The sequence below is a fragment of the Bidens hawaiensis genome, unplaced genomic scaffold (genome assembly GCF_021521415.1).
Source record: "Bidens hawaiensis isolate Kalapana, Puna unplaced genomic scaffold, B.hawaiensis_p1.1 tig00008283_1, whole genome shotgun sequence".
NCBI lineage: Eukaryota > Viridiplantae > Streptophyta > Magnoliopsida > Asterales > Asteraceae > Bidens > Bidens hawaiensis.
In genome coordinates, this window is record NW_027491589.1 from 541,854 (window position 1) to 566,582 (window position 24,729).

Here is a 24,729-nt window from a genome sequence, read left to right on the forward strand (position 1 = left end):
TTGAGGATATGCTTCGATCTTGTGTTCTTGATTTTGGAGGTAATTTGGATTCACACCTACCTCTGATCGAGTTCTCTTATAATAACAGCTATCATTCCAGCATCGGTATGGCCCCATTTGAAGCACTTTACGGTCGAAAGTGCCGCTCACCGATTTGTTGGAACGAAGTGGGTGAAGTTCAAATCACAGGTCCCGAACTAGTTCAAGAGACAACCGATAAAATCGCCAAGATCCGTGATCATCTGCTGACTGCCAGAAGCCGACAGAAGAGTTACGCAGATCGCAGGCGGAAGCCTCTCGAATTTCTAGTTGGTGATCTTGTTCTCCTCAAAGTGTCGCCCTGGAAAGGTGTTGTCCGCTTTGGGAAGAAAGGTAAGCTTGCACCTCGTTATGTTGGTCCGTTCAAGATTCTTGCGAGAGTGGGAAAGGTTGCCTACAAACTGGACCTGCCGCCCGCGCTCAGCAATGTGCATCCAACGTTCCATGTATCCAATCTCAAGAAATGTTTAGCTGACGAGAACCTCCACATACCACTTGATGAAGTTCAAGTTGATGAGTCTATGCATTTCGTTGAGAAGCCTGTTGAGATTATGGATCGCGAGGTGAAGCAAACCAAGCGCAGTCACATCCCTATTGTCAAAGTTCGCTGGGAGTCCAAGCGCGGAGCCGAGTTCACTTGGGAAAGGGAAGATCAATTGAAGATCAATTACCCGCACCTTTTCTCTGCGCATCCTACTTCGAGATAAATTTCGGGACGAAATTTCTTAAAGTAGGGAAGACTGTGACAACTGCCCAAATCCGACCCGACCCAGGTACCCGTTTTCGGATCCGATTTTAAGATTTAAAATTTGATTTATAATCTTTATAAATTTATCAAATATATATATATATTACTAATAATAATAATGATAATAATAATAATTCCTTTCCGCCGTACGGCCCCTTTTTCTCTCTTGTCGCCGTCCCGCCCCTTTTTCTCTTAACTCTTTGCTTGTCCTTTGGTTCTTCCCGCCTAAGGATTTCTGCGCAGCTCCACGCGCCAGACTCCTTACATGGAAGCCTGCGTGAAGACCAGCTGTTCCTGCGATACGCGAGGCGAACTGTTCCCGCGGCGCGCAAAGGATTGTAGTTCTTCCCACGGCGCGCAAAGGAATTGTAGTTCTTCCCGCGGCGCGCAAAGGAATTGTAGTTCTTCCCGCGGCGTGCTAAGGATTGTAGTTCTTCCCGCGGCGCGCTAAGGATTGTTCTGTCTGCTTTCGCCCTCGCGCACTCAAGCCTTCTCGCGCTAGACACTTAAGTCTTTTCTCCAGTTTAAGCCAGCCTGTATGCTTTTGAAATATCTTATCTTCTGTGCTATACCTGCCAAGGTATGGGCACAGTAGGCCAGATCTGACATCTGTCCGAAAAGTCATTTTCGGCACAGCTTGCTTACCAACCCTCTTGGTTGTTAGAAAAAGTAACTGGCATAATCTTTTAAAAACTTCTTTTCCATGTCTTGAACTGTACTTTGACTGACCCCTCCCATGCTATGAACAGTAACCTGTCAGCCTTCCCCATCCCCTGCAACTGCCACCATATCTCTTGCTTTTGGATATCTTTTGCTTTGATTTGATAAGATCTTTTTCCCCAATTCAAGGGATGTGTTCCCTAGGGTTTTCCTATAAATAAAACTAATTTCTTGGATAATTAAACACTTAAACCCTCCCCAAAATCTTTCTCCCTTACTCTCAGCCGAAGATCCTCAGCGACGCCTCCACTCCCCTCTTTGCAATCCGTCTTCTCTTCTTTTCTGCCCAGAAATCTCGGTAAATATATAATATATTTTTTTTTTAAAATAATTTGTTTAAGTGACTTGCATATATTCAAGACATAAAAACCAATCGTTAAACCAATAACCTCTTATTTATAGGTTAACTTTCGCTTGTTTAAAAGTTGGTTCTTGCGATATCTTTCAACACACCTTTTACAAGTGAGTGATCTCGTACCTAATCCCCTTTTATTTTTAACGCTTTGGGATGTTCATGTGTTCGTACAACTTGAGTTTTAAACTTGTTTATGAAATTATGTGCGCAAAACCCATGTGTTATGGACGTTTACTAGTGTTGTATATTTGTATGTGTTGATCATTAACCGCTTTGATCGGCCTATTCCGAAGTTTTCATGGATCCATTAGATAAACACGGGAGACCTATTGTTACGATTTTTCTTGGTTTGTTTGCACATACACGAATGATTATTTGTTTTTGCTCGATTTGGAGCACGCTATGAACTATGAGCTATGATCTATTTAGGCTTGATCACAATCTGTTTACACACTATGTTGAACACCAGTTATACACATGTTGCGCGCAGTGCTTTGTTATTATCTATTTATATCTATTAAACTTGATTTCTCACCGACACGCAAGTGTTGACGTTTTATTTTAACACATGTTCAGGTTTGCTGTAGCTGCCTTTGGAAACTCGAAGACACGTAGGATGTTTTCTTTTACTTTGGACCTAGTTTAAAATATAACAAAACAAATTTATGTATTTGAATATTATGAGTTATGATATGTGATTTATGTTACTTTATGGTGTGTTATGCGCATGCGCAATAAAATGTATTTATCAAATATTGACACCCAAATAGTGTCACGAGTAATGAAACAATTCGTAGCGCCCCGATGTATAATCCGCCATCGGTCGGGGTGTTACACCGCATTCCTCCCCTATGCTACCACAATACAAATACATAGCACGTACGAGGTCCGCAGTCCTCCCCTATGCTACCACAATACAAATACAGGACGTATAAGGTCCACAGTCCTTTCCTATGCTGATGCCTATCTATAATACGTATAAGGTCCGCAGTCCTTAACTACGTTGTCGTCTATTATCTGTAACACGTATAAGGCCCACCGTCCCTATCTACGTTTACTTCTATCATCTACATTACGTATAAGGCCCGCAGTCCTTAACTACGCCATCACCAGCCGAGTCTATGTCCGACAGAAGCTAGAGGGATTTGCCATCCTAACTTACTATGTCGAACGTAGAACTCACATACCATTCGTGTACCTGTATACACATACTTCACATATACAATAATTACATTATAGCATAAGAACACTCTAGGCGTTCTTTACATCATTCATTTAACAACCATACCCCTTGTCGATACGTGCAATATCCGAAGATCGTTCACGCCCCGACAAGTATTCATTTGTAATGTTCATACATCTTCGATATATAATATTCGTATCTTTATTTTTAACCTGACAGTACGCGCAATATCCGAAGATCGTTCGCGTACCGACAAGCAATCATTCATATCCATCACATATATCACATATGGCAGACACTTATCACTTAGGATAAATGTATTAACAACACATCGAGTATGCACACAGCCCCGAAAACATAACAAGGAATGGGGCTAGAAACTCACCTGAACTCTGCTTCTTTCTCCGATATTTGTAAATCCCTTCTTTAACTGAGCTCGGCTGACTGTATAAGTTACACGTATCAATACTCGCCTTATCTAATCTGGTGGCCTAGTATTAGCTTACTTTTACTTATCGTTTTTAATTTATTTTCTAATCGAACTTGACTTTAGGCGAAGTTAAACCTTAGGCGAACTTAGCTTTAGGCGAAGTTAAACCTTAGGCGAACTTAGCTTTAGACGAAGTTGTCATCAGGCGAACTTAGCTTTTAGGCGAACTTAGCTTTTAGGCGAAGTTGTCATCAGGCGAACTTAGCTTTAGGCGAAGTTAAACCTTAAGCGAACTTAGCTTTAGGCGAAGTTAAACCTTAGGCGACTTAGCTTTAGGCGAAGTTGTCATCAGGCGAACTTAGCTTTGCAGGCGAAGTTCATCAGGCGAACTTAGCTTGCAGGCGAAGTTGTCAGCTGCAGCTACTGTTCGTCCTTAATCATCTTCGTTTCTTAACCAAATAACTCGATTTAGGTATCCACGGAATCGTCTGACCAGCGCCTACAAACCCCAACCATCAAATCGGCCTAACATCGATGTTTAAAGGGTGCGATTTAGGCATATAGGTTACGGGTTCTTTTATCAATCGATTAACCCATCAAATCTTAACCATTTTCAGTAAGTTTAGCTTTGTAGGATTCGTTTTTACCATACAAACACCGATCTATCATTTCTATACTAATCCAAACCTAAACGAACATGTTCTCGATATAAACGTACCGTAAATGAGTCGAACTACGAACACGAGCTGGTCTTGTTGCTTTGGTTCGTCACGACGATCTAACACCAACGAGCTCGGGTCCTCGCCTTTGGATCTTGGTTCGGGTTGTGTGTTTTGGAGTGTGTATAGATTATGATGGAAATGAAATGAGGGTTTAGGGTTTTAGGTTGGTTTAGGGGATATTTATATCCCTTAAAGCCCATGGACCTAAAGCCCATTCTCATTTAACCCATCTCCATTAATCTAAATCCATGATCCGTTCTTTACTCGATATTAATTAATTAATAACGCGAACTCACTAAACGTAACTTTCTTTATTCAACATTATAAATTTTAGGATGTTACACATGGGTTTCTTAATGAAGACTTAGGTTTGATTCTCACTTACAACACTTTGGAAAGAACATGGGTGGCTCAATGAAGAAAGACCATGATCTTTATGATCTCCAAAATTAAAAATATTAACTTAGAATATAAAAAACTATATCTATGGATTTCCAAAATAGGAAAATTTATTATGTATACAAAAATTTATTTATACAATTATACATATTAGAGCATTCACGGGTCACAATTTATCCATCAAGCCCTTCCATATCTTAAAAAATAAAAAATATATTAAAAACACATTTCATCCTTTCTACCATTTCCTCTAATACAGCTTCTAGGCACATGATCGATCAAACATATTATTATTGTGTGAGAAAACTGACTTAAAAAACTCGTTAGAATGATACTCTATTGATCATATATCTGAAGTCTCTAACCAAGCTCTAAAATTATAATCTAACCCTAACTTGGTGAACAAAACATTATCATAATAATCATATTACCATGTCCAAGTGGTGCGGATATAAACATTACCTTTGTATATTTTTTTCGTCACTATTATTTGTCATTTCCAATGTGATGTAGTGGTAGGAAGCTTGGGTTTCTCAATAAAGACTCAGGTTCGATTCCCACTTACAACACTTTGGGAAGAACATGGGTGGCTCAATGAAAGAAGACCGTGATCTTTATGATTTCCGGTTCTATTTTGAGGGCGTCCGGGTTTTGCCACCAGTGGGCCTTCGAATGGGTGAGTTCATCCCGGAACTTGAGCTAAATTGGAGGCACTTAAGGGTTTCGTACGGCTGGTTAGACCAGCTGGCGTGGCATTTGCCATTGGATCACCCCATATGAAGTACCTATTGAAGATCGTAATCTATGTGATTTCCGGTTCGATTTTGAGGGTGTCCGGGTTTTACCACCAGTGGGCCTTCGAATGGGTGGGTTTTCCCCGGAACTTGAGCTAAATTGGAGGCAGTTAAGGGTTCCATACGGCTGGGTTAGACCAGCTGGCGTGACATTTTGCCATCGGATAACCCCATATGAAATATCTAATCATTCTATATTTGTTGGCCGTTAAAAAAATACACCGTTTAGTGAAAAAATAATAATAAAACCTATAAATTCAACTGAAGTCTAACTTGATTTTACGACATCTAAGACTCAACATAATTTCACGAATATGAAAATCCCAATCATAAATCATCATTACAACTTACAACCACAATACTCACACCTTCAATACAATATCAATGTGAATTTAGCTTCAAACACACGTACGAACTTTATAAAATAAACATAACATTTGATAAAAACGGAGCCAATACACACACAAACTCCATAAATAACCTTCACAATCGCATCTACATCTTCCGCATCAGTCCTTCAAACGTTTTCATAGCGGAAACCGGCAATCCAAGCAACACATTCACACTCTTCCTCTCCTCACCATGAGACAAAAACAAAATCACCTCCTTCTCAGGTAACGCGACCGGACCGGACATAACCGGCTCGCCCCAACCGAAATCGTTAGTGTGAAATGACAACTTTGACCACGTAGTAATCACCAAAGTGGACGCCAATGACGGCCTGGCACGTGTCATTTCAAAATAATCAATAGCTGATCTCATATAACCGTCTGTAACCAACTTTACCGCGTTATGAACTAACTTCACAGTAAATGACAACGGATTTTCAGTTTGATCTCCGGCTGTGCATATGGCGTTGGTTAACACAATGCCGTTGCCGGAGTATCCTTCCGGCAATGGCGGTTCGAACCTCGAGCGTCCGTCCACTGCGAACAGAAGCTTAGTCTTCTGATCCGGTTTCAATTTAAGCGATTCGGTTCTCGCTTTCCAGACGAAAGCCGATAACGCTTCGAAAGTTGTACAATTCGGCATGGCGCCGTCTGCTTTCGCTTTTGTTTTCAGATTTTCGAGATCTTCCGGTGAGAAACAGAACGAGCGGTAAGCTAATTCTTCTTTGTAGAGTTCAACGGTATTTGATACGTCTTCGATTTCAGCGAATTCGTCGTGCTGGAATTCGACTACCGGAGGATTTCTGGACTTGATAATTGTTCGGTCGAGGAATGGGGGAACTTTTAGCGGCAAGTCTCTGGCGATTCGACTCCATGAGTTCATGAATTCCATGGCGGCAATTCCGTCGAACAGGTTATGGTTCATACCTAACCCTAGCACAAATCCTCCACATTTGAATTTGGTCACCTAACAGTAGTTTAAAAATTAGTTACAGTAATTTAAATGTTCCAACCACTAACCTTTTAAACAAGCAGGTTAGAGAGCCGTAACTAGAATTCTCGGCTCGTTTTGACTTACTAGAACTCGAGCTCAACTAGTTTCAAGCTCTTGTTTGAATGCTCGAGTTTCGCTCATGAGTTGATTTTTCAAGCTCATGTGGCTCGTTTTACTATTTATTAATTAATGTATATACGTTGTTAGTTATTCTAGTTAATTTTTTGAAAAAAAAAACAATTAAACGAGCCTAGGCTCAGTTTGAGCTCGTGTACCTTAAACAAGCCAAAGCTCAACTCAAGCTCGGTTGTGCAATGTGAATTAATACGTAATTGTCCAGAAGAGATCAAACTTAAAAATACACAAAGCTTGTGAAGGTTCGACAAGCCTAAACTAGCTTCCTATGCAAGGGGCTGAGTTCGATAACTAAACGAGCTTTATTTGAAACTCGTTGTTTAAGACTAGACGAGCCTAAAAGAGCTTTATTTGAGGCTCGTTGTTTAAGACTAGACGAGCCTAAACGAGCATCCCCTACAAGGCTCAAGTTTGGGTTTGATAACTAAACGAGCTTTAATTGAGGCTCAGGATCGGCTCGAGCTCGAAAAGGCTCGGATCATTTATAGCTATTTATCTAAGTTTGAGTAGGCCGTCAGGTGCTCGACTCGTTTGCACCCCGTACATATAACTAAATTGTGGTCCTATGGGACTCGAATCTATTTGTTTTTAATTCAAAATACCTGAACAACAAGGGGAGGAATTTCAAGAATGTTTTTTGCTCCAGGAATGTTATAGACCAATTTGCCAAGAGTGACCGGGTCCGGCTTTGTTTGATCACATATATCTTCAATGTTACAGTCAGCCTCGGCCTCGACAAAAACCGCACCTTCATCGGTGCAGTCCACGATTAGTTTCCCCTCGGGGCTAATGGTTAACCTCCCGGCAGCCGGGTAGTAATGAACAAGAACTTTGGATAAAGCGTCTTTAACCACCTGGGCGCTTGTTTCGTTCCCTTTTTCCTCGGACTTGAAACAATAAATGGTGTGTACTGTAACCGCGAGGTTTTGGTCCAAATTGGAGAGGAAGTAGAGACCCTTTTTGGTTTTCTCACATGGTTGCACGAGTGTTGGCTCTGCGGTCCTTGTGACAGTTAGTTGGACACCATTGTTGTTGTCGTTGTAGGTTCCGATGCTCCCCATTTCGGTCTGTTTAAAATCCCTGTCATAAAATAATGTTAAAACACATTAATAAGTGAAGTGTGAGTTTGAGCATGCAAGACATCATATTACAACATGTTTGTTTCATGACTGTACCTCAACTGGTGCCTTGATCTTTGAGAGTTGAAATTTAAAAAAGATATATTTATTTTGAAGAAATCATGGGGGGTTATATAGTGCTGAAAGTGGAAATGGGGAGATGAACGACACAAGGTTTTGGTTACCAAAACTGTAAGTGACTTGTAATACAATCTAATGTTTGTTAAAGTTTTAAGAGGTTCCTTTAACCGAGGTCTCAAACTCAAATCCCGCTTCAACTGGGTTATCGTCTTTATCCGTCAGACACATGCTTCATTTTACGTGATCATATTGGTTAACAGGGTATTAGAGTGAGGTGTCATGAGTTTTATTATCTCATGGTCATCAAAAAGAGTCTGATTTTTGTATAGTACATTATAATTATAGAATTTAGAACAAAACTTAAAATATTGTGGTAATTGATTTTGTAATTTAAGTTTGTTTTGCTGAATATATTAAGATATTAATTGCATGATGTGAGCAAGGAGGGTGGGTAAGTCTCCTACTGATATGATGATCAGAAAATAAGGGCATGGTTGGTGTGGTTGGCATCCAAGATTTGGTTTTCTTGATCAGTGGACTTTACTTGCCTTTTTCTACTTTTAGAAAAAGATAGTGTGTACTAAAAGGATAAATAATCAACAAAATTAAAATATTTGGTATGACACAACTTAATCAAACCAAATGGTAGCTGCAGACTGAGACTAAACAATGTCATTCAAAAAGCCAAACTAACATGACATTCAAAAACTTATTAAATCATGAGTAATAAAAAATTTCTACACCGTCCCTATGTTAAAACTCAAATGCATGTAATACGTGACAATACTACTTTCCATCAATTTTATCAAAATCAGTATGTGAACATACATATAAATCAAAATAGAAATAAGCATTAACATGATGCACTCACAAACTTCAACCACCAAAACAATGATGGTGACCATAGGTCTACAGTGTGCACATGCAAATAAACTCTTTAAATTTTAGAGCATTAAGCTAAAAATCCAATCAATTAAACAAAGTACAGCAGAAAATGTATAGCTCACCAGTATCACCAAATCCTAAAAATAACTTCACCGAAACAACTGATCTATGGTACAAATAACACTAGTTAAAGTTACAAAAACACAAGCAAAATGACAACAAAAGTACATCCTGCACATCAACCGCATGTACACTGAATTACTTCATGCTGCCGCATTTCACCTTGTGCCTTGCTGTCTTCCTAGTCTGACATGTTTATCTAACACCTATATCGCCACCTATGAATCACTCTTGTCACTGTCTCCATCCTCATCGCTACCATCACCAGCTTCTTTTTCCTCTTCCTCGTCCTCATCACCAGACATACTGTTTATCACATCAGTTATTATAGCCTTCACTTCCGCCTTTCTGTGCAACAGATCCTGACCAAAATGGGTACCTAAAATCAATCACAAATGAAATTATTAGCTTCAAATTGTAACTAATTACAGTGCTTGGATTAATAAAATGGTAGTTGTTAACAGTTAACCCACCAAGTTGTTTGATGATATCTGACAAGGTTGCCTGCAAAGTTTAAAAAGAAAATAAAATAATATTAGTTTAGCTGCTTTTTATTTTACAGTTAAAGCAAAAGAGTGTAAGATTGACTTACAGTATTGAAGTCAACTTCCTTCAAGATGCTAACTACAACTGCGTGCATTTCCTCATTAGTCGGTTCCGGTTTTGCCCTCTTGTTGGTTTTCCCTTTTCCTGTAAAATTAATTTTATTTACTGAACCACAAGCACAAGAAAGACTGCAAGAAATGTATCATATGATATAACAATATGCTGAGGTAGTACATTTATGATTGTAAACGAACCAAACAAACACAAACAGAGCATGTCCGGGTGTGTTCGTTTATGTATGTTAACACTATAAGCAAACAGTTCAAAAACATATCCAAACAAACATAACATAGCAAAAACCATAAAAAATGTGAAGAACAATGTATTGGCCTAAAAGGTTATTAAAACTAAACTAAGTTGTAATGGGCCAAACAATTTTAAATGAACATATTAATAAACTTGATCAAACATAAACAATCATTCACAAACATAAATGAACAGACCAGACGTGTGTTCATGTTCGTTTGTTTAACTAAATAAACATTTTTAAATAAATGAACTCCACGCCAAACGGTTCATTGTTTGTTCACTTACAGCCCTAAGTACTAATATGGTAGATCAGAGTTTAATCTAACAAGACAAGTAAATAAAAGAAGACATGACCCATTTATTAAACAGGTCAACCCAAACACAACCCATTCAAAAAAATGGAACATGTTCATTATTATTGTTCAAAGTCAACTCAAACCATTTTGACCTCCATTTTACCACCCATGCCCATCATATATGACTTAATAACATCAAAGAAATGAAATTTTATGACGTAAACTACAAAAGCATGTAACCGTGCATTGAGTAACTAAAAAATTAAATAAAACATGCATACCTTGATCTTTTGCAGATTTCTTGGCAGAGCTTTTAGCTTCTGCCTTTTTGCTACTCGTTTCTTCCTTAGCCTTCTTACTTGCTGAAACCTTAGACTTGGCAGATGAAGAAGGTGTAGCAGCTTTCTTAGACTTTTTATTTGATTTGGCAGGTGATTCCACATCATCTTTTTTAACAGCTTTAGAATCCTTCTTAACAGTCTTCTTTGAAGAACTCTTTTCTTGTTTTTCAGGCTCATCTTTTTCCTCATCACTTGCAGACTTGTCTTCTTCATCATCACCGCCTTCTTCTTCAGACTTCTCTTTTTCATTGTCACTTTCTGGATTATTAGCATCTTCATCATCACCGCCTTCTTCTTCAGACTTCATTTCTTCATCACTTTCTGGTTTTGAAGGTGTGTTCTTCTCATCTTCTTCTTTAGATTCATCTTCACTCTCTGAACCTTCATCTTCTTCCTCAGTCTTCTCTTCTTTAGCCTTAGTTGCACGCTTGCGTTTTTCACCAGATTTTTTCTAAAAAATAATAGAAACTGAGATCAACTGTGCATGATAATAATCTTAACAGCAGTGCATGTGATTCTAAGAGAAAAAAAAAAGATGAACAAACCGTGGTTGGGGTCCTGCTCTTTCTAGCCTTAGCTTTTTTGTTTTTAGCTTTCTAGAAGGAAAAAAATACATTTTTAGCGTATTAACTAACATAATGAAAGGTAAAAAGGGACCTGAGTTGAAGGGTAAAAACGTAAAGTAACCTGTTCTTTCTCAGCAAGCAAGACTTCAGTTGTAGCATGTGGAGATTGAAGAAACTCTAATAACTTCAGTGAAAGTTCTTCCTGAACATATATTTAACAATAAATGGTGATTAATCAAAGATAAAGTCAAAGAGAATATGAAGTATACTATATGGTGATTAAATGAAAGCTTGCCTTCTTAAGAGATGACTTGTAAACTTGAAGATTCATAATATCACAAAACTCAAACAGCTTTTCTTTGGTGAACTTGTCAAGCTTTTCTTTCACCTTTAATTTTTGCTTTTCCAGCTGAATATATGAATCAAACAACACAGCATTATGTAAACTTAATGATCTTTTGTCAGTGTTCAGTGTCCAAGTAAATAACTGAAAGAAGAATAGAAAAAAACAATCACCTCGTCATCAGCCCAGACAAATCCAGAAAACAGGCCAATGTTCTTCTTCACAGTGTTCATCTGCAACATAGACATCACAGTCAAAAAAATCAAGTAAAATAAATAAAGAATAAGATTGCTACATGAATTATTTTTTCAACATTCAGATTTCTCACCTTTGCTCGTTTGCTAAAAAGAACAGTGTGCAGTGACTGCAAGGTATCATCAGCTTTTCTCTTGGACAGCTTGTATGCCACTGGATATAATAAATACAATAAGATTTGCATTCAGAATAATGTTCATATACATACACACACAGTGCAAGATAAATAAAGTGCTGATTTCTCAAAAAAATAATCACATAAAAGTTAACAAAATAAAGTGTATGATAACAACAGATACCAGCTACAGAAATATTGTATATCTAACTACATGATTTGTAAGGGAGCTACATATTCAACAGTATAAGCACATGTATAAAAACCTGCTAAGCTAACCATTTCAAACTTATTTAAAAATATCAAATTCATTTAGGCAATACTTCATACCTTATAGTAGAATGACACACATGATTAATAGTTATAAGTAATACTTGACAAGCACATAACAGCATCTAAAACTAATGATGACCAACAAAAAAACATCAACATTTTGTGTGCATAAAGACATAAGAGTATATAAGCTAGAACAGGCTTTTAGCAAATCACCCTGCTTAAAAACACTAATTAAATCAATGAAGACATGGCAATATCAGTGATCAGTCCATCATAGCTCTGAATGTGTAGAAATAGCAGTACAACCACATAAAAATGCCAAAATAAATCCACCAAAATTCAAATTTCAGATTGAAAAAACTGAGAAGCTAAAATCAAAATGGCAAAAAGAGAAAATTAAGGAACAACAAATGCATAGAAAAGCAGTTATTTTGTGACATGTAGACATGAAACAACAAGAAGCCCTAGCAATAGCATAATATTTTTAGGCTAAAAACTGAAATATGAATAATTTGAGAAGTGTTGAGAGTTCAAGCACCATAAGCAAGATAAACAGTACATAAAGTGATACTCTGATAAAAAGTTTTCAAGGGTGCAAACTAGAATAATTAAGGCAACTACCAAAACCTTATAAACAAATCCCGAGGTTATAGACATGCAAACAAGCAAAGCCACTTGAGAGCTACATGAAATCAGATTAATGAAAAGCTCAAAACAAGCCAAGCCTGATCATCAAATGAAGCCCATTTAGTTAACAATCCCAAGATCAAGCCTTGTATGGGAAAATTCTTTAGGCTCATAAAGCCTTAACAAACATGGTGTACTTTGAAGTTTTAACTCTATTGAACTTCTATCATAGAAGTTCGATTAGGCATGAGCTCAGTACCAAACCAGCACCGCCAATCCCAAAAATCCCAGTCCTAATTTTTCCAAAAACTTGAATTGGTACCAAAAATGTTCAGTTAGGTGCCGGTTTGGACCGTAGACAAAGGTTCGGTAGATACCAGTACCGAAATGATGCATTTCGGTACTTGTGCCCGGTACCATTTGCCCATCCCTACTTATATCTATTAAATTCAACCTGCAAAGCTGAGCTAGAGCTGAGCTTTGGCTCATTTAAGATACTGCACATGAGCTCAAGCATGTGTTAATCTACTAAAGCTTTAGGTGTAGCCCAGGTTACTCCTCAAGTTCATCAGAAGTGCAAATATTTTAGGTTTTTAGCATTAGTTGTTATAAAACCAGTATATAAATTATATTTAGCAATTTGAAAACATCAAGTAAATGTTCTAGGGTGGCTAAGAAAATCAGGACAACGTGATTCAAACTTGGACATGTCACACTCTCATTATTTTGAGTCACACATGATTTATTCTAAAACCACAATTTTTAAAGATGATATGTCATTAGCTATAAACTGTTTGTAAAATTAGTCTTCAACTATCATTTGCATCTACTTCCAACCTTCAAAAGCTAGATTGATCCATGAACTAAAATTGTTTTCAAAATAAGGCTACCCCCTAAATTGTAATTCTAGATCCATCACTGAGCCCAAACCAAGCTTAGGCTCATTAAGGCTTTCTCAAACTATATCAAAATAATTTAATATGTATCAAATTATGGGTTTGGATCAAATACAAATTAAATTTGTGTGCTAACTGTGAGAATCAAATAGTGTAATTACATATACAGCATAGTGTAAGTATAGTGTAGTGTGATTGCAGCATAGTGTAATTACACTACGATGCAATTACATAATTACACTACTTGTAAATATAAGTACACTATTTGATTCTCACAACTAGCACGTTAACATTCCACATCAAATTATTAATCAACAAGTAATAAACAGGCCAAACAGTAGAGCTTAAGCTTGTAAAAATAACAAGCAAGCAAAGCTGAAACTCTCGAAAGTCAAAACAACCCAAGCTCAAGCCTAGTAGAGCTCCGGCTCAACTCATGTGCACCCCTACCAAATTCCCTAAGCCTAAACCAATCACCCTCTTCAATTCCCCCAAATAAACACAGTAACAAAACCCTAGAATAATTGCAAATCATGCAAACCAACAAAAAAACAGACATCAAGCATACAATTATACAATTAACATCAATTAATCAAAAATAGTAACCAACACGTACCATTCGGGATATCCTTGAGCTGAGTACCAGATCCCTGCAACAATCAAACCATTAATAAACCCTAAAACTTCAAAACCAAATTATCCAAATTACACAACTCACCTTCTCAATCGAAAACGGCTTAGGAGTCATAAGCCTCTGCATAGACTCCGTATACCTTTCAACAGTCTTCCTCTCTCTCGTCGGCCGGTCCACCGGCGTAACCGGTTCCTTTTTCCCGCTATTTCTCTTCCTCCGTTTACCTTTACTCTCCTCACCTTCGTCTTCTTCTTCTCCATCACTCCCTTCAGCTTCCTCCTTCTTCGATTCCTCAGTCTCCTTCTCTTCAGTATTCACTACCTCTTCCTGTTTCTTCTCTTCCAGGGTTTCAATTTCGGAAGCCATGATCGATTATTATTATTATTATTATGAATTGCTCGAAAACCCTAAAAGCTAGGGTTGAAGATCCGATGACGAAATGGGTCGAATTGAGATGTGGGTGTTGAGATTGAATCTGGGAAGTGTTTTAAAATGAATAATTTGTGGGGTTTAAAGGCGGGGTGTGTTGAAATTTTGGGGAAGAATTGGAGGGTTTTGAATTTCGTGCCAAATGTATTAGAGGGTGTGGGGGCTTTAATGGGGCTTTAGTGGGGGCTCCAACCAATAATATTATGACGTGTGGCAGAGAGAGAAACTGGATAAGGGGGTTGTTGGAGCCCCCGTTGGAACCCTGGCCCCTGGTGTGGAGGGGCTCCAGCAGGGGCTCCAGCAAAAACTTTTTTTTATATTTTTTTATAAATATATTCAAACAACGTATTATTAAAAAAACTCATAAATTATTAAAATAACACACATTAATAAAAAAACACATTAATATCTAAAATTCAAATTACAAAAAAAAAACATACTAAAAATTAAACAAACAATAATACTTAATAATAACACTAATCTAATACAAGATCATCGGGTCGCCTCGCCCACAAATGTTCAACCAACTCATGTCGAAGATTCCCGTGTATCTCACGGCTCTTGATATTTGCTATGTTATGAAGTCTTTGTTTATCACTGATTGTGGACGGTTGTGGCAGAATGTCACCTTGGTAGTTTTGGCAGATAGCTTTGCCCTCGTCTTCTAACGTCATGTTGTGTAGGATCAGACACGTGTAGACGACGTCCATTATCCTCTCCCGAGTCCAATAACGTATCGGGTTCGCCAGCACATAATATTGTTTTTTCAGAACTCCAAAAGCTCTTTCAATATCTTTTATAGCAGACTCTTGCTTCTTCGTAAAATACTTCCGTTTATCGGCGATTGGATCTGTAAAAGCTTGAACTAACAAAGCCCATTCGTTGTAAATACCATCAACCAGATAGTATCCGTACTTGAAGAGTTCTCCATTTGCAACAAAAGATTGAGGTGGTTCAACCCCGTCGATAAGGTCGTTGATCAAATGTGACTGATCGATAACATTAAGGTCGTTATTTGACCCAGCAACACCAAAAAAAGCATGCCAAAACCAAAGATCCTGTGACACCGCCGCCTCAAGTATAAGGGTCGGCCCTTCATGATCACCACGGTGGAACTGACTTCGCCAGGCCGTTGGACACATAGCCCATCCAACATGCGTACAATCGATGCTACCTAGCATCCCAGGAAAACCATGTTTTTCTGCGTGCACCTCATATATGCGTTGGATGTCATACATTGTAGGTTTACGCAGATATCTCCGAGAGTAAATCGATATGACTCCTACGTATATAAAATAATCTATAAACATATAATATATATTAAAAAATGTAATAAATATTTAATAAAAACTAAAATTAATGTTTTTTAACTTGGCAGAAAAAATGAAGGGATTCACGTGCAACCCTTTTCGACATCTGTAAATACTCATCCAAAGCGTCCGACGAGATGCCGTACGCTAATTGACGGATAGCAGCCGTGCATTTTTGAAGAGAGGTAAAACCGGGGAGACCCCTAGCATCCTCCTTTTGTTGAAAAAAGGGATATCGTGCCTCTAAATCACTTGCTATACGCATGAACAATTGTCTACTCATTCGGAAACGAGTTCGAAAATCCGACTCCTCGTATACCGGTTGAGGGCTAAAATAATGCCTAATCAAAGTATCGTTAGCACCCGATCGATCACGATCACGAGGTGGTGCTCTAACTCTCGGTACTCGAGGTTGATGGGCTTGATTTTGCAAGAGATCCACCACGGTTGCGGTCAAAACTCTCCCTACATGAAGAAGCAAATCATCCTCTTCGGAGGAGTTGGAATCAGACGAGTACCACGACATTTTTTTTGTGTTAGTTTTGAGAGGATTTTAGGAGGAAAGGTGTATAATTGTGAAATGAAGTATATTTTATAAAGGTATATATTTATAGTTTAAGAAAATATTTTTTTTTAATATTTAATAGCCCAACGGCTCTTTTTCTAAACCCAATGCAAGTTTCTCTCTCTCTTCAGCCGCTAACCAGCTCACGCCTCTCTTTTTTTTTCCGTTAGCGCCCCCGCTAGCGCCCTGGTGGTGTGGTGTTAGCGCCTGGGGGCGCGAGCGGAGGGGCTCTAGCGCCCCCGTTGAAGCCCCACACCCCTCAGCCTTAGCGGGCTATCTCCCCGGTTCAACCAAAATTTTATTTTCGCCAAAAAGATTATTATTAGTGTGACATGAGATGTCATCATTTGCATTAAATTATTATTTTGCTTAAAGTAATTACTATTGATTATTGGTTCTTAAGAGTTAGGTGCTGTTTGTTTTTGCAGACATAAACTGTCTGCAAGCTGATTTCATCTGTTTTCATGTCTGCATCTGAAGATGTGGTCTGAAGATCTGCAAGCTGAAAATATAAGACTGTTTGTTTTTATAAGCTGATACTGTCTGCATAACTGTCAAACTTATCTCACAAGATAGAAGTCATTTATTCAAGTTACATAGAAAATATAATAATAAAATTGTGGCGGCGGACGGTGGGTAGTGGCGATGGATGGTGGTGGTGGACAGTGGGTGGTGGTAATGGACGGTTTTGGTGGGTGGTGGACGGTGGTAGTTGACGGTGATGGCGTCCGACAGTGGGTGGTGGTGGTGATGAACGGTTGTGGTGGGTGGTGGACGGTGGTGATTGGTGGTGGCTGTGATGGATGGTGGTGGTGGTGGTGGTGGCGGACGATGGGTAGTGGTGGTGGATGCTGGTAGTGGCGGCGGACGGTGGTGGACGGTGGCAGTGGGGGATGGTGGTGGTGGCGTACGGTGGGTGGTGGTGGCGGACGGTGGTGGGAGGAGTGGATGAGAGGGTGGCTTCAAAGGGATAAGAGTATGATTTTTTTGCGAAGATGTTTTAAGCAAGATTTCTTTGCTTTTCTTTTAAGATGAAAGAAGATAACTTAAGATCTGTTTTAAGAAAAAAACAAACAGTCTTCAAGGGTAATGTCTGCGCGCGTGCAGACATTAGCTCCCTTGAAGATGTTTGAAGAAAAAACAAACACCCCCTTAGTATTCATAATTAATGCTTGCTTTTATGGTTTAAAACTCTTTTTTATTTTTAAGTATATTATTATGGGTGAAGGTTTATATATATTTTAATTTTAACATGAAAACGTAGAAATAATATCAATTTATAAAAAAATGAGAACGTAAGAAACAATACCCACTACACTATCAATCTACTAACTGCGTGCCCGCGCGATGCGGCGTGGTATACACGCAAACTTGACATCGGATGCGTAACCGGTGTTACCGTTTTTGTATGTATGTGACTTCACAATAGTACGCGCATAACCCAAAGATAGTATGCTTGTATTGCGGTTTTGAAATCTTAACCGGTGTTAGTAAGCATGTCAGACAACGACTGTACGCGCACAATCAGGTGTCGGTGTGCACGTAACACTACATTCAACTCGTCTTGACCCGCAACTCGTTCCGCTTGACATTGTTCTAACCCAAAATTCTTTATGACTTGACCCCTTTCAACCCATACTCGTCTAGACCCAAACCAAATTAACCTTTTTTGTATCGACCCATTTCAACCTTAACCTTTTAGACTCATGACCCGAACGAACGAACCCGTCCGATTCGTTTGTCAGTCTTTAATAGTAATTACGTAACACGTTAAGTTTTTAAAATGAAATAATTATAGCAATACCATACTCAAATTAAAGAGAATAAAATACTTGTTTTTATGGTATAATGTTTTTTGAAAAAATATCAGCGTGTGAAAAAATTATAAACGTTCAAACATCGTCGGGTTAGTTGGTTTAAAATAAGGGGTATAAATGTAACTATTATATAAATTAACAAAATGTGATTTAAAATAAAGGACTAAACTTGTAATTATTTTGTAATAAATTAAAAATCAACGGTAACATATTTTGCTTTTACTAAAAAGATAAAATTGTCAAAAGACAGAATTGCCCCTAAAATGTCTTAACCTTATGCATTATAGTTTGTATTAAAAGCAACAAGTTTGATACCTTTTAAAAATTAAGAGGTCCCTCACTCATGTTTTATATATAGTATAGATATAAACAATGATTTGTAATAGCAAAGGAAAAAACCTAAAATTACAACAAAAGAATCAAAATTAATAACAAAATAATAACAACTAATATCAGCAAATGCTTATAACAGCAAAAGAAAAAATATAATAATAACAACAAAATATAAATCAGCAAATACTCATAACTTTTCATAATTGAAAATTAGCAATTACGAACAAAAAATAACAGCAAACACCTGTAAAAGTAAACCTAGTAATAATAACAAATTATTTCACATTATTTTCATGTTAACAATAAAATGCATTTGATCTTGTTTCTGTTATTTATGTTTCTTATAAACGCGGTAATGTTATAATGTATTACGAATTTTGTCTCCCTCTCATATGTGATTGTTCGCTCGAGAGAATTTTGTTGCTTTTGGTATGAATGGTTGTTCTTGTTTTTTTAGAAGGTCAGGATATTAATATTTCAGCTAATTTTTTTGTCTCTGCGTGTATAAATGGAGTCGGCAATTCACTGATCCTTTCTCTCGACTTTGTCGTCTCCTTTGAGGATGTTATTGATTTAGATAAAAGTGTAAACTTAAAAAGAATCAAGACTTTCGAAACATGAAAACAATGTGTAGTATTTTAATTAATTGTTTAGTTAAAATGGGGCGTTATGTAAATAAAATTAATTCACTAAGAGCATTCTCATCACATCCATTATCTTCTCCCCAATCTTTAAATTTTAGAAAACTATGCTAAAAACTAATTCCATCATATCCACAATTTGTTTACCCCAACTCTAAATTAAGAAAAATGATACACCAACTCTTTGTATATAAAAAGTTACTATTCATCATTCTTTAAATTTATGTGAATGTATAAAAAGTAAAAATGAGAAATATAATAAAATAGTTGTTTGTGAGTAAGATAAGAATAAAGATGATGGATGAGTTGTGGAAAATTTTTAAAATATGAGTATTAAATTTTAAAAAGTATGAATTTTAGTTAAATTATAGGGTAAAAAATGATGGATAAAATGAGAATGGTTTTAATAATTGCAATCATCTTTTTATTTACTTAATAATTTATACTTCAATAAACAAATTGACTTAGTGAAACTCAATATAAATAAAGTGTAGTGGTTTTAATAGTTGCAATTGTTACTCAATTGTTTATTTATTTAATTAATAATTTATTATTAAATAAAATTATAATCAAATAATAAAACCACAAGATAAATTACTAAAACATTTTAATAAAATAAATGCTACAAGCGCATAGGAATTTAAAAAATTGATACTTAAAAAGAAAAAATTAACAAATGATACTTAAAATAAAAAACACAAACCAAAACTTTTGGGGTTTTGAACATTAATAGACATAAAAACAATATACCAAAATGTATAGAGCTTTTTAAAAAAGTTATCTATAAGGGTATCCTCATATGCGTCGAGCTAAGCTCGGACTAACATGAATTATTAGTCACTCCTCCACCTTTCGAGACTTTTTACAATCATCACTTCTTCAATTTTCTCCATGCTTTCTCTTCTAAGAAGTTGGTAGTGTTTGTCCAACTAAAGGTTGTGGTTAGGTATGGGGCATCAATTGAGACGAGAAGTCGGGTCTTGGTTGCAGTTGGGTCTTTGGGTATGCATTGAGAAGATAAGAAGTCGGGTCTTGGTTGTGGGGTTACTGGCAGAGGTCTCGGTTGTGGGGTTATGCGTAGAGGTCGGTACACGATTTCGTTCGTGCTTGCGTTGAAGTAGTACGGGTTATTAGGATCATTCGCCTCACGTATGTTTACGTTTGGGTTCATGATTGCGAGAGAAATATGTAGAGAATATAGAGTTGGGTATTTTTTGTGTGGTGAAAATAATTAAAACTATTTGTTTATACAGTTAAAAAACTATTATGTGTGGTGAAAATAGTCATAATATCTCACATGTGGGCATTTTGCGTCATGTGACGCCAGGTCAGCTTTTTCAGATTTTGCAAAAAGAGAGTGTGGTCATAATGCCCCACCATTTGGGTATTTTGCGCCACGTGGTGTCCAATCACTTTTGCATTTTTTTTGTTTTTTTATTTTTCTATTTAAAGTAAGCAAATAATAATAATATTTTATTAAATAAATATTACATTAAGATAAAAACAAACTACTCGTCTCCAACGTCACCCTCGTCGTCGTCGGTTTCACCCTCGTCGGCGGCGGCTTCGTCATCGTATTCATCACTGCCCTCGTTTTGGTTTTCATTTTCACATGGCAAACGCCGATTGATCCAAAGTTGTTGGACCAAATCCCCCCTTAAGTGCGTTATTTATTTCTCTTGACCGTAAAAAATACGCGTTTTCAAGTCTTTACTCCATACCTGCTGGAGTTTGTGGTGGATCCGAGTCCAGTATGAAAGTTTGACATATTGCTCTTCCCTAATATTCGATGATCATGTTATGCATTATGATACACGTATACATATCACTTTTCATTCTTTCTAAAGACCATAGACGACAAGGATTTTTAACAAAATGCTAGCGTTGTTGAAGAACCCAAAAACACCTCTTTATATTCTTTCTTATAGACTCTTGTACTTTCTTAAAATACTATTTTTTTTAATCCGATGGGTCTGTAAATGTTTTCACGATAATCGCATACCCTGGATATATTCTATCACCCATAAAATACCTATGATGGTAGAAGTTATCGTTAGCCCAAAATGAAGCGACGGGAATGGTCTCAAATATGTAACTCTCTAACACAGGCGACTGTTATAAGACGGTTATTTTTTTGTTGGAACCGGGAACACCAAAGAATGCCGACCAAATCTAAAGGTCGTATGAAGCAATCGCTTGAAGGATGACCGTTGGTCCCTTTTGGTCACCTCGTGTGTATTGACCTCGCCATGCAGTTGGACAATTAGCTCATTCCCAATGCATACAATCTACACTCCTGATCATGTCGGGTAAATCATGCACCCTTGCATGTGCCTCGTAAAGACGTTGTAGATCGTTTCAGTTGGGCTCTATTAGATATTGTGGTCCATATAATTTTAATATTCCTATATACTACACAACTTATAAAATAATTAATTAAAATAAACAAGTGATATAATTATTTAAAAAATAATGAAATGTACCGTAACAAAAATACTCCAAGGTGTCCCGAGTTGTTTTATCGGTCATCTTTAAATACTCGTCGTTGATGTCGACCGTGTTTTCGTATGCGAGCACGCGTATGGCTGACATAACCTTCTGAATAGCCGTAAATCATAGCGTCCCTCGACCGTATGTTTTTTTTTGGCTTAAAGTGATCAAGCTCATGCTCCAAATCATTGGTGATGCGCATAAATAAATTTTTAAACATCCGAAAGCGACGGCTAAAAGTATTCGGGTTCTTTTATCTCGGCGAGTCATTGAAATAATCCGCCATCAACCGGCCGTTAGCTTCGATACGGTCTCGTTCGATATATTTTTTTTGAAACTGGGGGTAGATGAGAGCTAATAGAATTCATATAAGTTGTCGCGAGCACAATCGCACTTGTAACCGCCTCTTCATCCGCATCGTCTTCGGCTTGTCGGTTGGGCCCGAAAAATTGGTTATATATAGAAGTGGGAGAATCCATTTAGGGTTTACAGAGAATTCGGTGTGAGGAAATATAGAGTTAAGAAAGAATGGTTATAAATTTGGTGAGTTTTGATTGAGGATGAAGATGATTATATATAAAACAAATTTTTTTAACGACATTGTGACATTTTTTACCAAGTGTCCAAGTCTTCCAGATTTCACAATTGCCTCGATCTCATTTTTTAAGGCTGCGCATTCATTCGTGTTATACCCTATGTCATCATGAAATGAACAGTGTTTTTTAGGATCAAAGAATGATCTCCTCGTTAGTGGTTGCGGTTTTCTGAAATTCACGTTCCCAATAGTAAGAATTTTTGAGGGAGTCTTCGACAGTGGATTCCAATTGTTGACACGCTGTGTTGAAGCACCAGCTTTGTTCTTATTACCTATCAACGATCTTGCATCAAACTACTTTGAATTATCCGCGACGGGCTGGAGTCTCGACCAAATTGTCCCTTTAGCTTGCTTATTTGGCCGCAGATTTTGAAATTCTACCTTTAACTTTGGCTTTGAACTGTTATACGCTAAGGTCTTCTCAGTTCTTGCAAATAATTTTACTGCGGACATAATGTCATCCCATTCCTGAGGCATTCCATCCCTACCAATTAAGGTACGAATCAATGCGTTACTCCGCGCGTTCCTGCGGAAGGCTCCACGCAGCATGTCTTTGTTGATTCCTCCGATATTCAGACTTTCGTCATTGAACCGGGTAATTAAATCTTCAACAGATTCATTGTCCCGGCGAATAACATCTAGAATTTCTGACGGGTCACGAGTGTGCTTCTTTTGTTGACTGAAATGTTGGGAATTTTTTTCACCAAGTCATCCCAACTAGTAATCTGCCTGTCAGGTAACTTTTCGAACCACTCGCGTGTTGCCCCAGTTAATTTCAATGCAAACATGTGACACCAATATGGGAGCGTCCAACCGCTGACTCCTCCCACAGCCACAAAGTTCAATAGGTGATCACTAGGATCAGTCATCCCGTTGTATTTTCCCACAAATGTTGGAATCTTTGCATTGACCGGGAACGGGGCTGTTGCGATACGTGCTACAAACTTCGACTTATCAACGAAGGCTGCTGGGCGATATGGTGTAGTAAAGTCTTCTTCCGCATCACTATGATATTGGGTATGGCGAACTACCGCATGCGGACGATTAATTTCCTCCCGATCATGAAGTCTGCTATCACCGTTGTAATAACTGAACTTGCATGAATGATATGTTGAATCGTGACTGTAATACTCGTCTCTGTAGGAGGGCACACGCATGACCATACGAGGACGGTCATGTCTTCTCCATACTTCTCTAGGCTCTCTCTCTGTCTGAAGGCTATGACGAATCTGACTCCTTCTCACCGTTGCGGGAGGAGAAGGAGGTCTCTTAGGAGATTCATCATAATATAGAGTACGAGCACGAAGTTGCTATCCGCGAACCATGCGTTCGTACTCGGTTGCAACATTCTCTTGTTGAATACAGAACCATTCCTCAGGGGATAAGGGTCCCCTAGCTCTGGAATTTTGACGATGAGTTCTTGCCGGTTCAGAATTGTCAGAGTCATCTTCTAGACCCAATTCTGCACGGGTCCGGCGAGTTTCTACCGTGATTCGTCCTAAATCACCTGTAGTAGGATCTCCTGTCGTCGTGACATGTCCTAGTTCGCCTAGAATCGGACCTCCTTGTGCCGTAACATGTCATAGGTAATCTAGAATAGAATTTCATGGAGTCGTGGCACGTCATAGGGTACTTAGAGTAAAACCTCAAGGTGTTACGTCATCAGCAGTTCGTATAACAGGTGCAGAAGTTCCCGTTGGCACTTCGAGAAATTGACTCGTATCGTTTGAACCAACAGAAACGAAAAATTATCACGGTTCTAACACAAGCACGAATGACGCCAATGAAGAAACACAGATCTACTCCCCTTGACGGGTCCTAGATCCAATAAGTCCACAGGGTAGCGGTATGAGCTCAATCTCCCAAAGTCCAGTGGCAGAAACCTGCAAAACAGACACCGTGAGATCGTTACGGGAAGGACAAGAGGGGGGGGGGGGTCTTCCTGTAACCACCATCCGGCGTGAGTATAAGTACCGTTCTAATAGAGAGAAAGTACTTAAATATTTAGAATAGATATTTGGGAGTGAATGAATACCTCAAGGAGATTGCGAAGGTATTTATAGCCAAAGAGTGTGGGAATATAATTGGTCAAACTGTCCCTTTCTAGAAGATGCTCTTGTAACCGTTTGGACACGTGTCCTCATATAATAGGTTGAGCTATACGTCCCATGTGTAGGGTTATAACAACCTGAACACGTGTCTCTCTATGATATGATGAGATAACTCTGGCCAT

General features: G+C 38.0%; 2 protein-coding genes across 2 annotated transcripts; both read right to left on the reverse strand.

The window, feature by feature from the left end:
• Positions 1-5,714: 5,714 nt before the first annotated feature.
• Positions 5,715-8,174, reverse strand: LOC143637413 (omega-hydroxypalmitate O-feruloyl transferase-like). Its single transcript, XM_077104809.1, has 3 exons — positions 8,084-8,174; positions 7,511-7,988; positions 5,715-6,746 (listed from the first exon to the last, which is right to left on the reverse strand). Exons 2-3 carry the CDS (start codon positions 7,967-7,969, stop codon positions 5,886-5,888), a joined length of 1,320 nt encoding a protein of 439 aa, XP_076960924.1. The 5' UTR covers positions 7,970-7,988; positions 8,084-8,174; the 3' UTR covers positions 5,715-5,885.
• Positions 8,175-9,059: 885 nt separating this feature from the next.
• LOC143637432 (DEK domain-containing chromatin-associated protein 1-like) lies at positions 9,060-14,894 on the reverse strand. Its single transcript, XM_077104826.1, has 11 exons — positions 14,401-14,894; positions 14,299-14,332; positions 11,842-11,921; positions 11,687-11,746; positions 11,466-11,579; positions 11,292-11,372; positions 11,150-11,200; positions 10,545-11,055; positions 9,705-9,802; positions 9,586-9,616; positions 9,060-9,491 (listed from the first exon to the last, which is right to left on the reverse strand). The coding sequence occupies exons 1-11, from the start codon at positions 14,680-14,682 to the stop codon at positions 9,331-9,333; spliced, it is 1,503 nt and encodes a 500-aa protein (XP_076960941.1). The 5' UTR covers positions 14,683-14,894; the 3' UTR covers positions 9,060-9,330.
• Between the last annotated feature and the right edge of the window lie 9,835 nt (positions 14,895-24,729).

Coding starts and splice junctions, on each gene's coding strand:
- LOC143637413 (XM_077104809.1), bottom strand. CDS start 7,969: ATGGGGAGCATCGGAACCTACAACGACAACAACAATGGTGTCCAACTA. Junction 6,747..7,510: donor TTCCTCCCCTTGTTGTTCAG/GTATTTTGAATT, acceptor AACTACTGTTAG/GTGACCAAATTCAAATGTGG.
- LOC143637432 (XM_077104826.1), bottom strand. CDS start 14,682: ATGGCTTCCGAAATTGAAACCCTGGAAGAGAAGAAACAGGAAGAGGTA. Junction 11,747..11,841: donor TTTTTAGCAAACGAGCAAAG/GTGAGAAATCTG, acceptor TCTATGTTGCAG/ATGAACACTGTGAAGAAGAA. Junction 11,580..11,686: donor TTGTCTGGGCTGATGACGAG/GTGATTGTTTTT, acceptor TCATATATTCAG/CTGGAAAAGCAAAAATTAAA.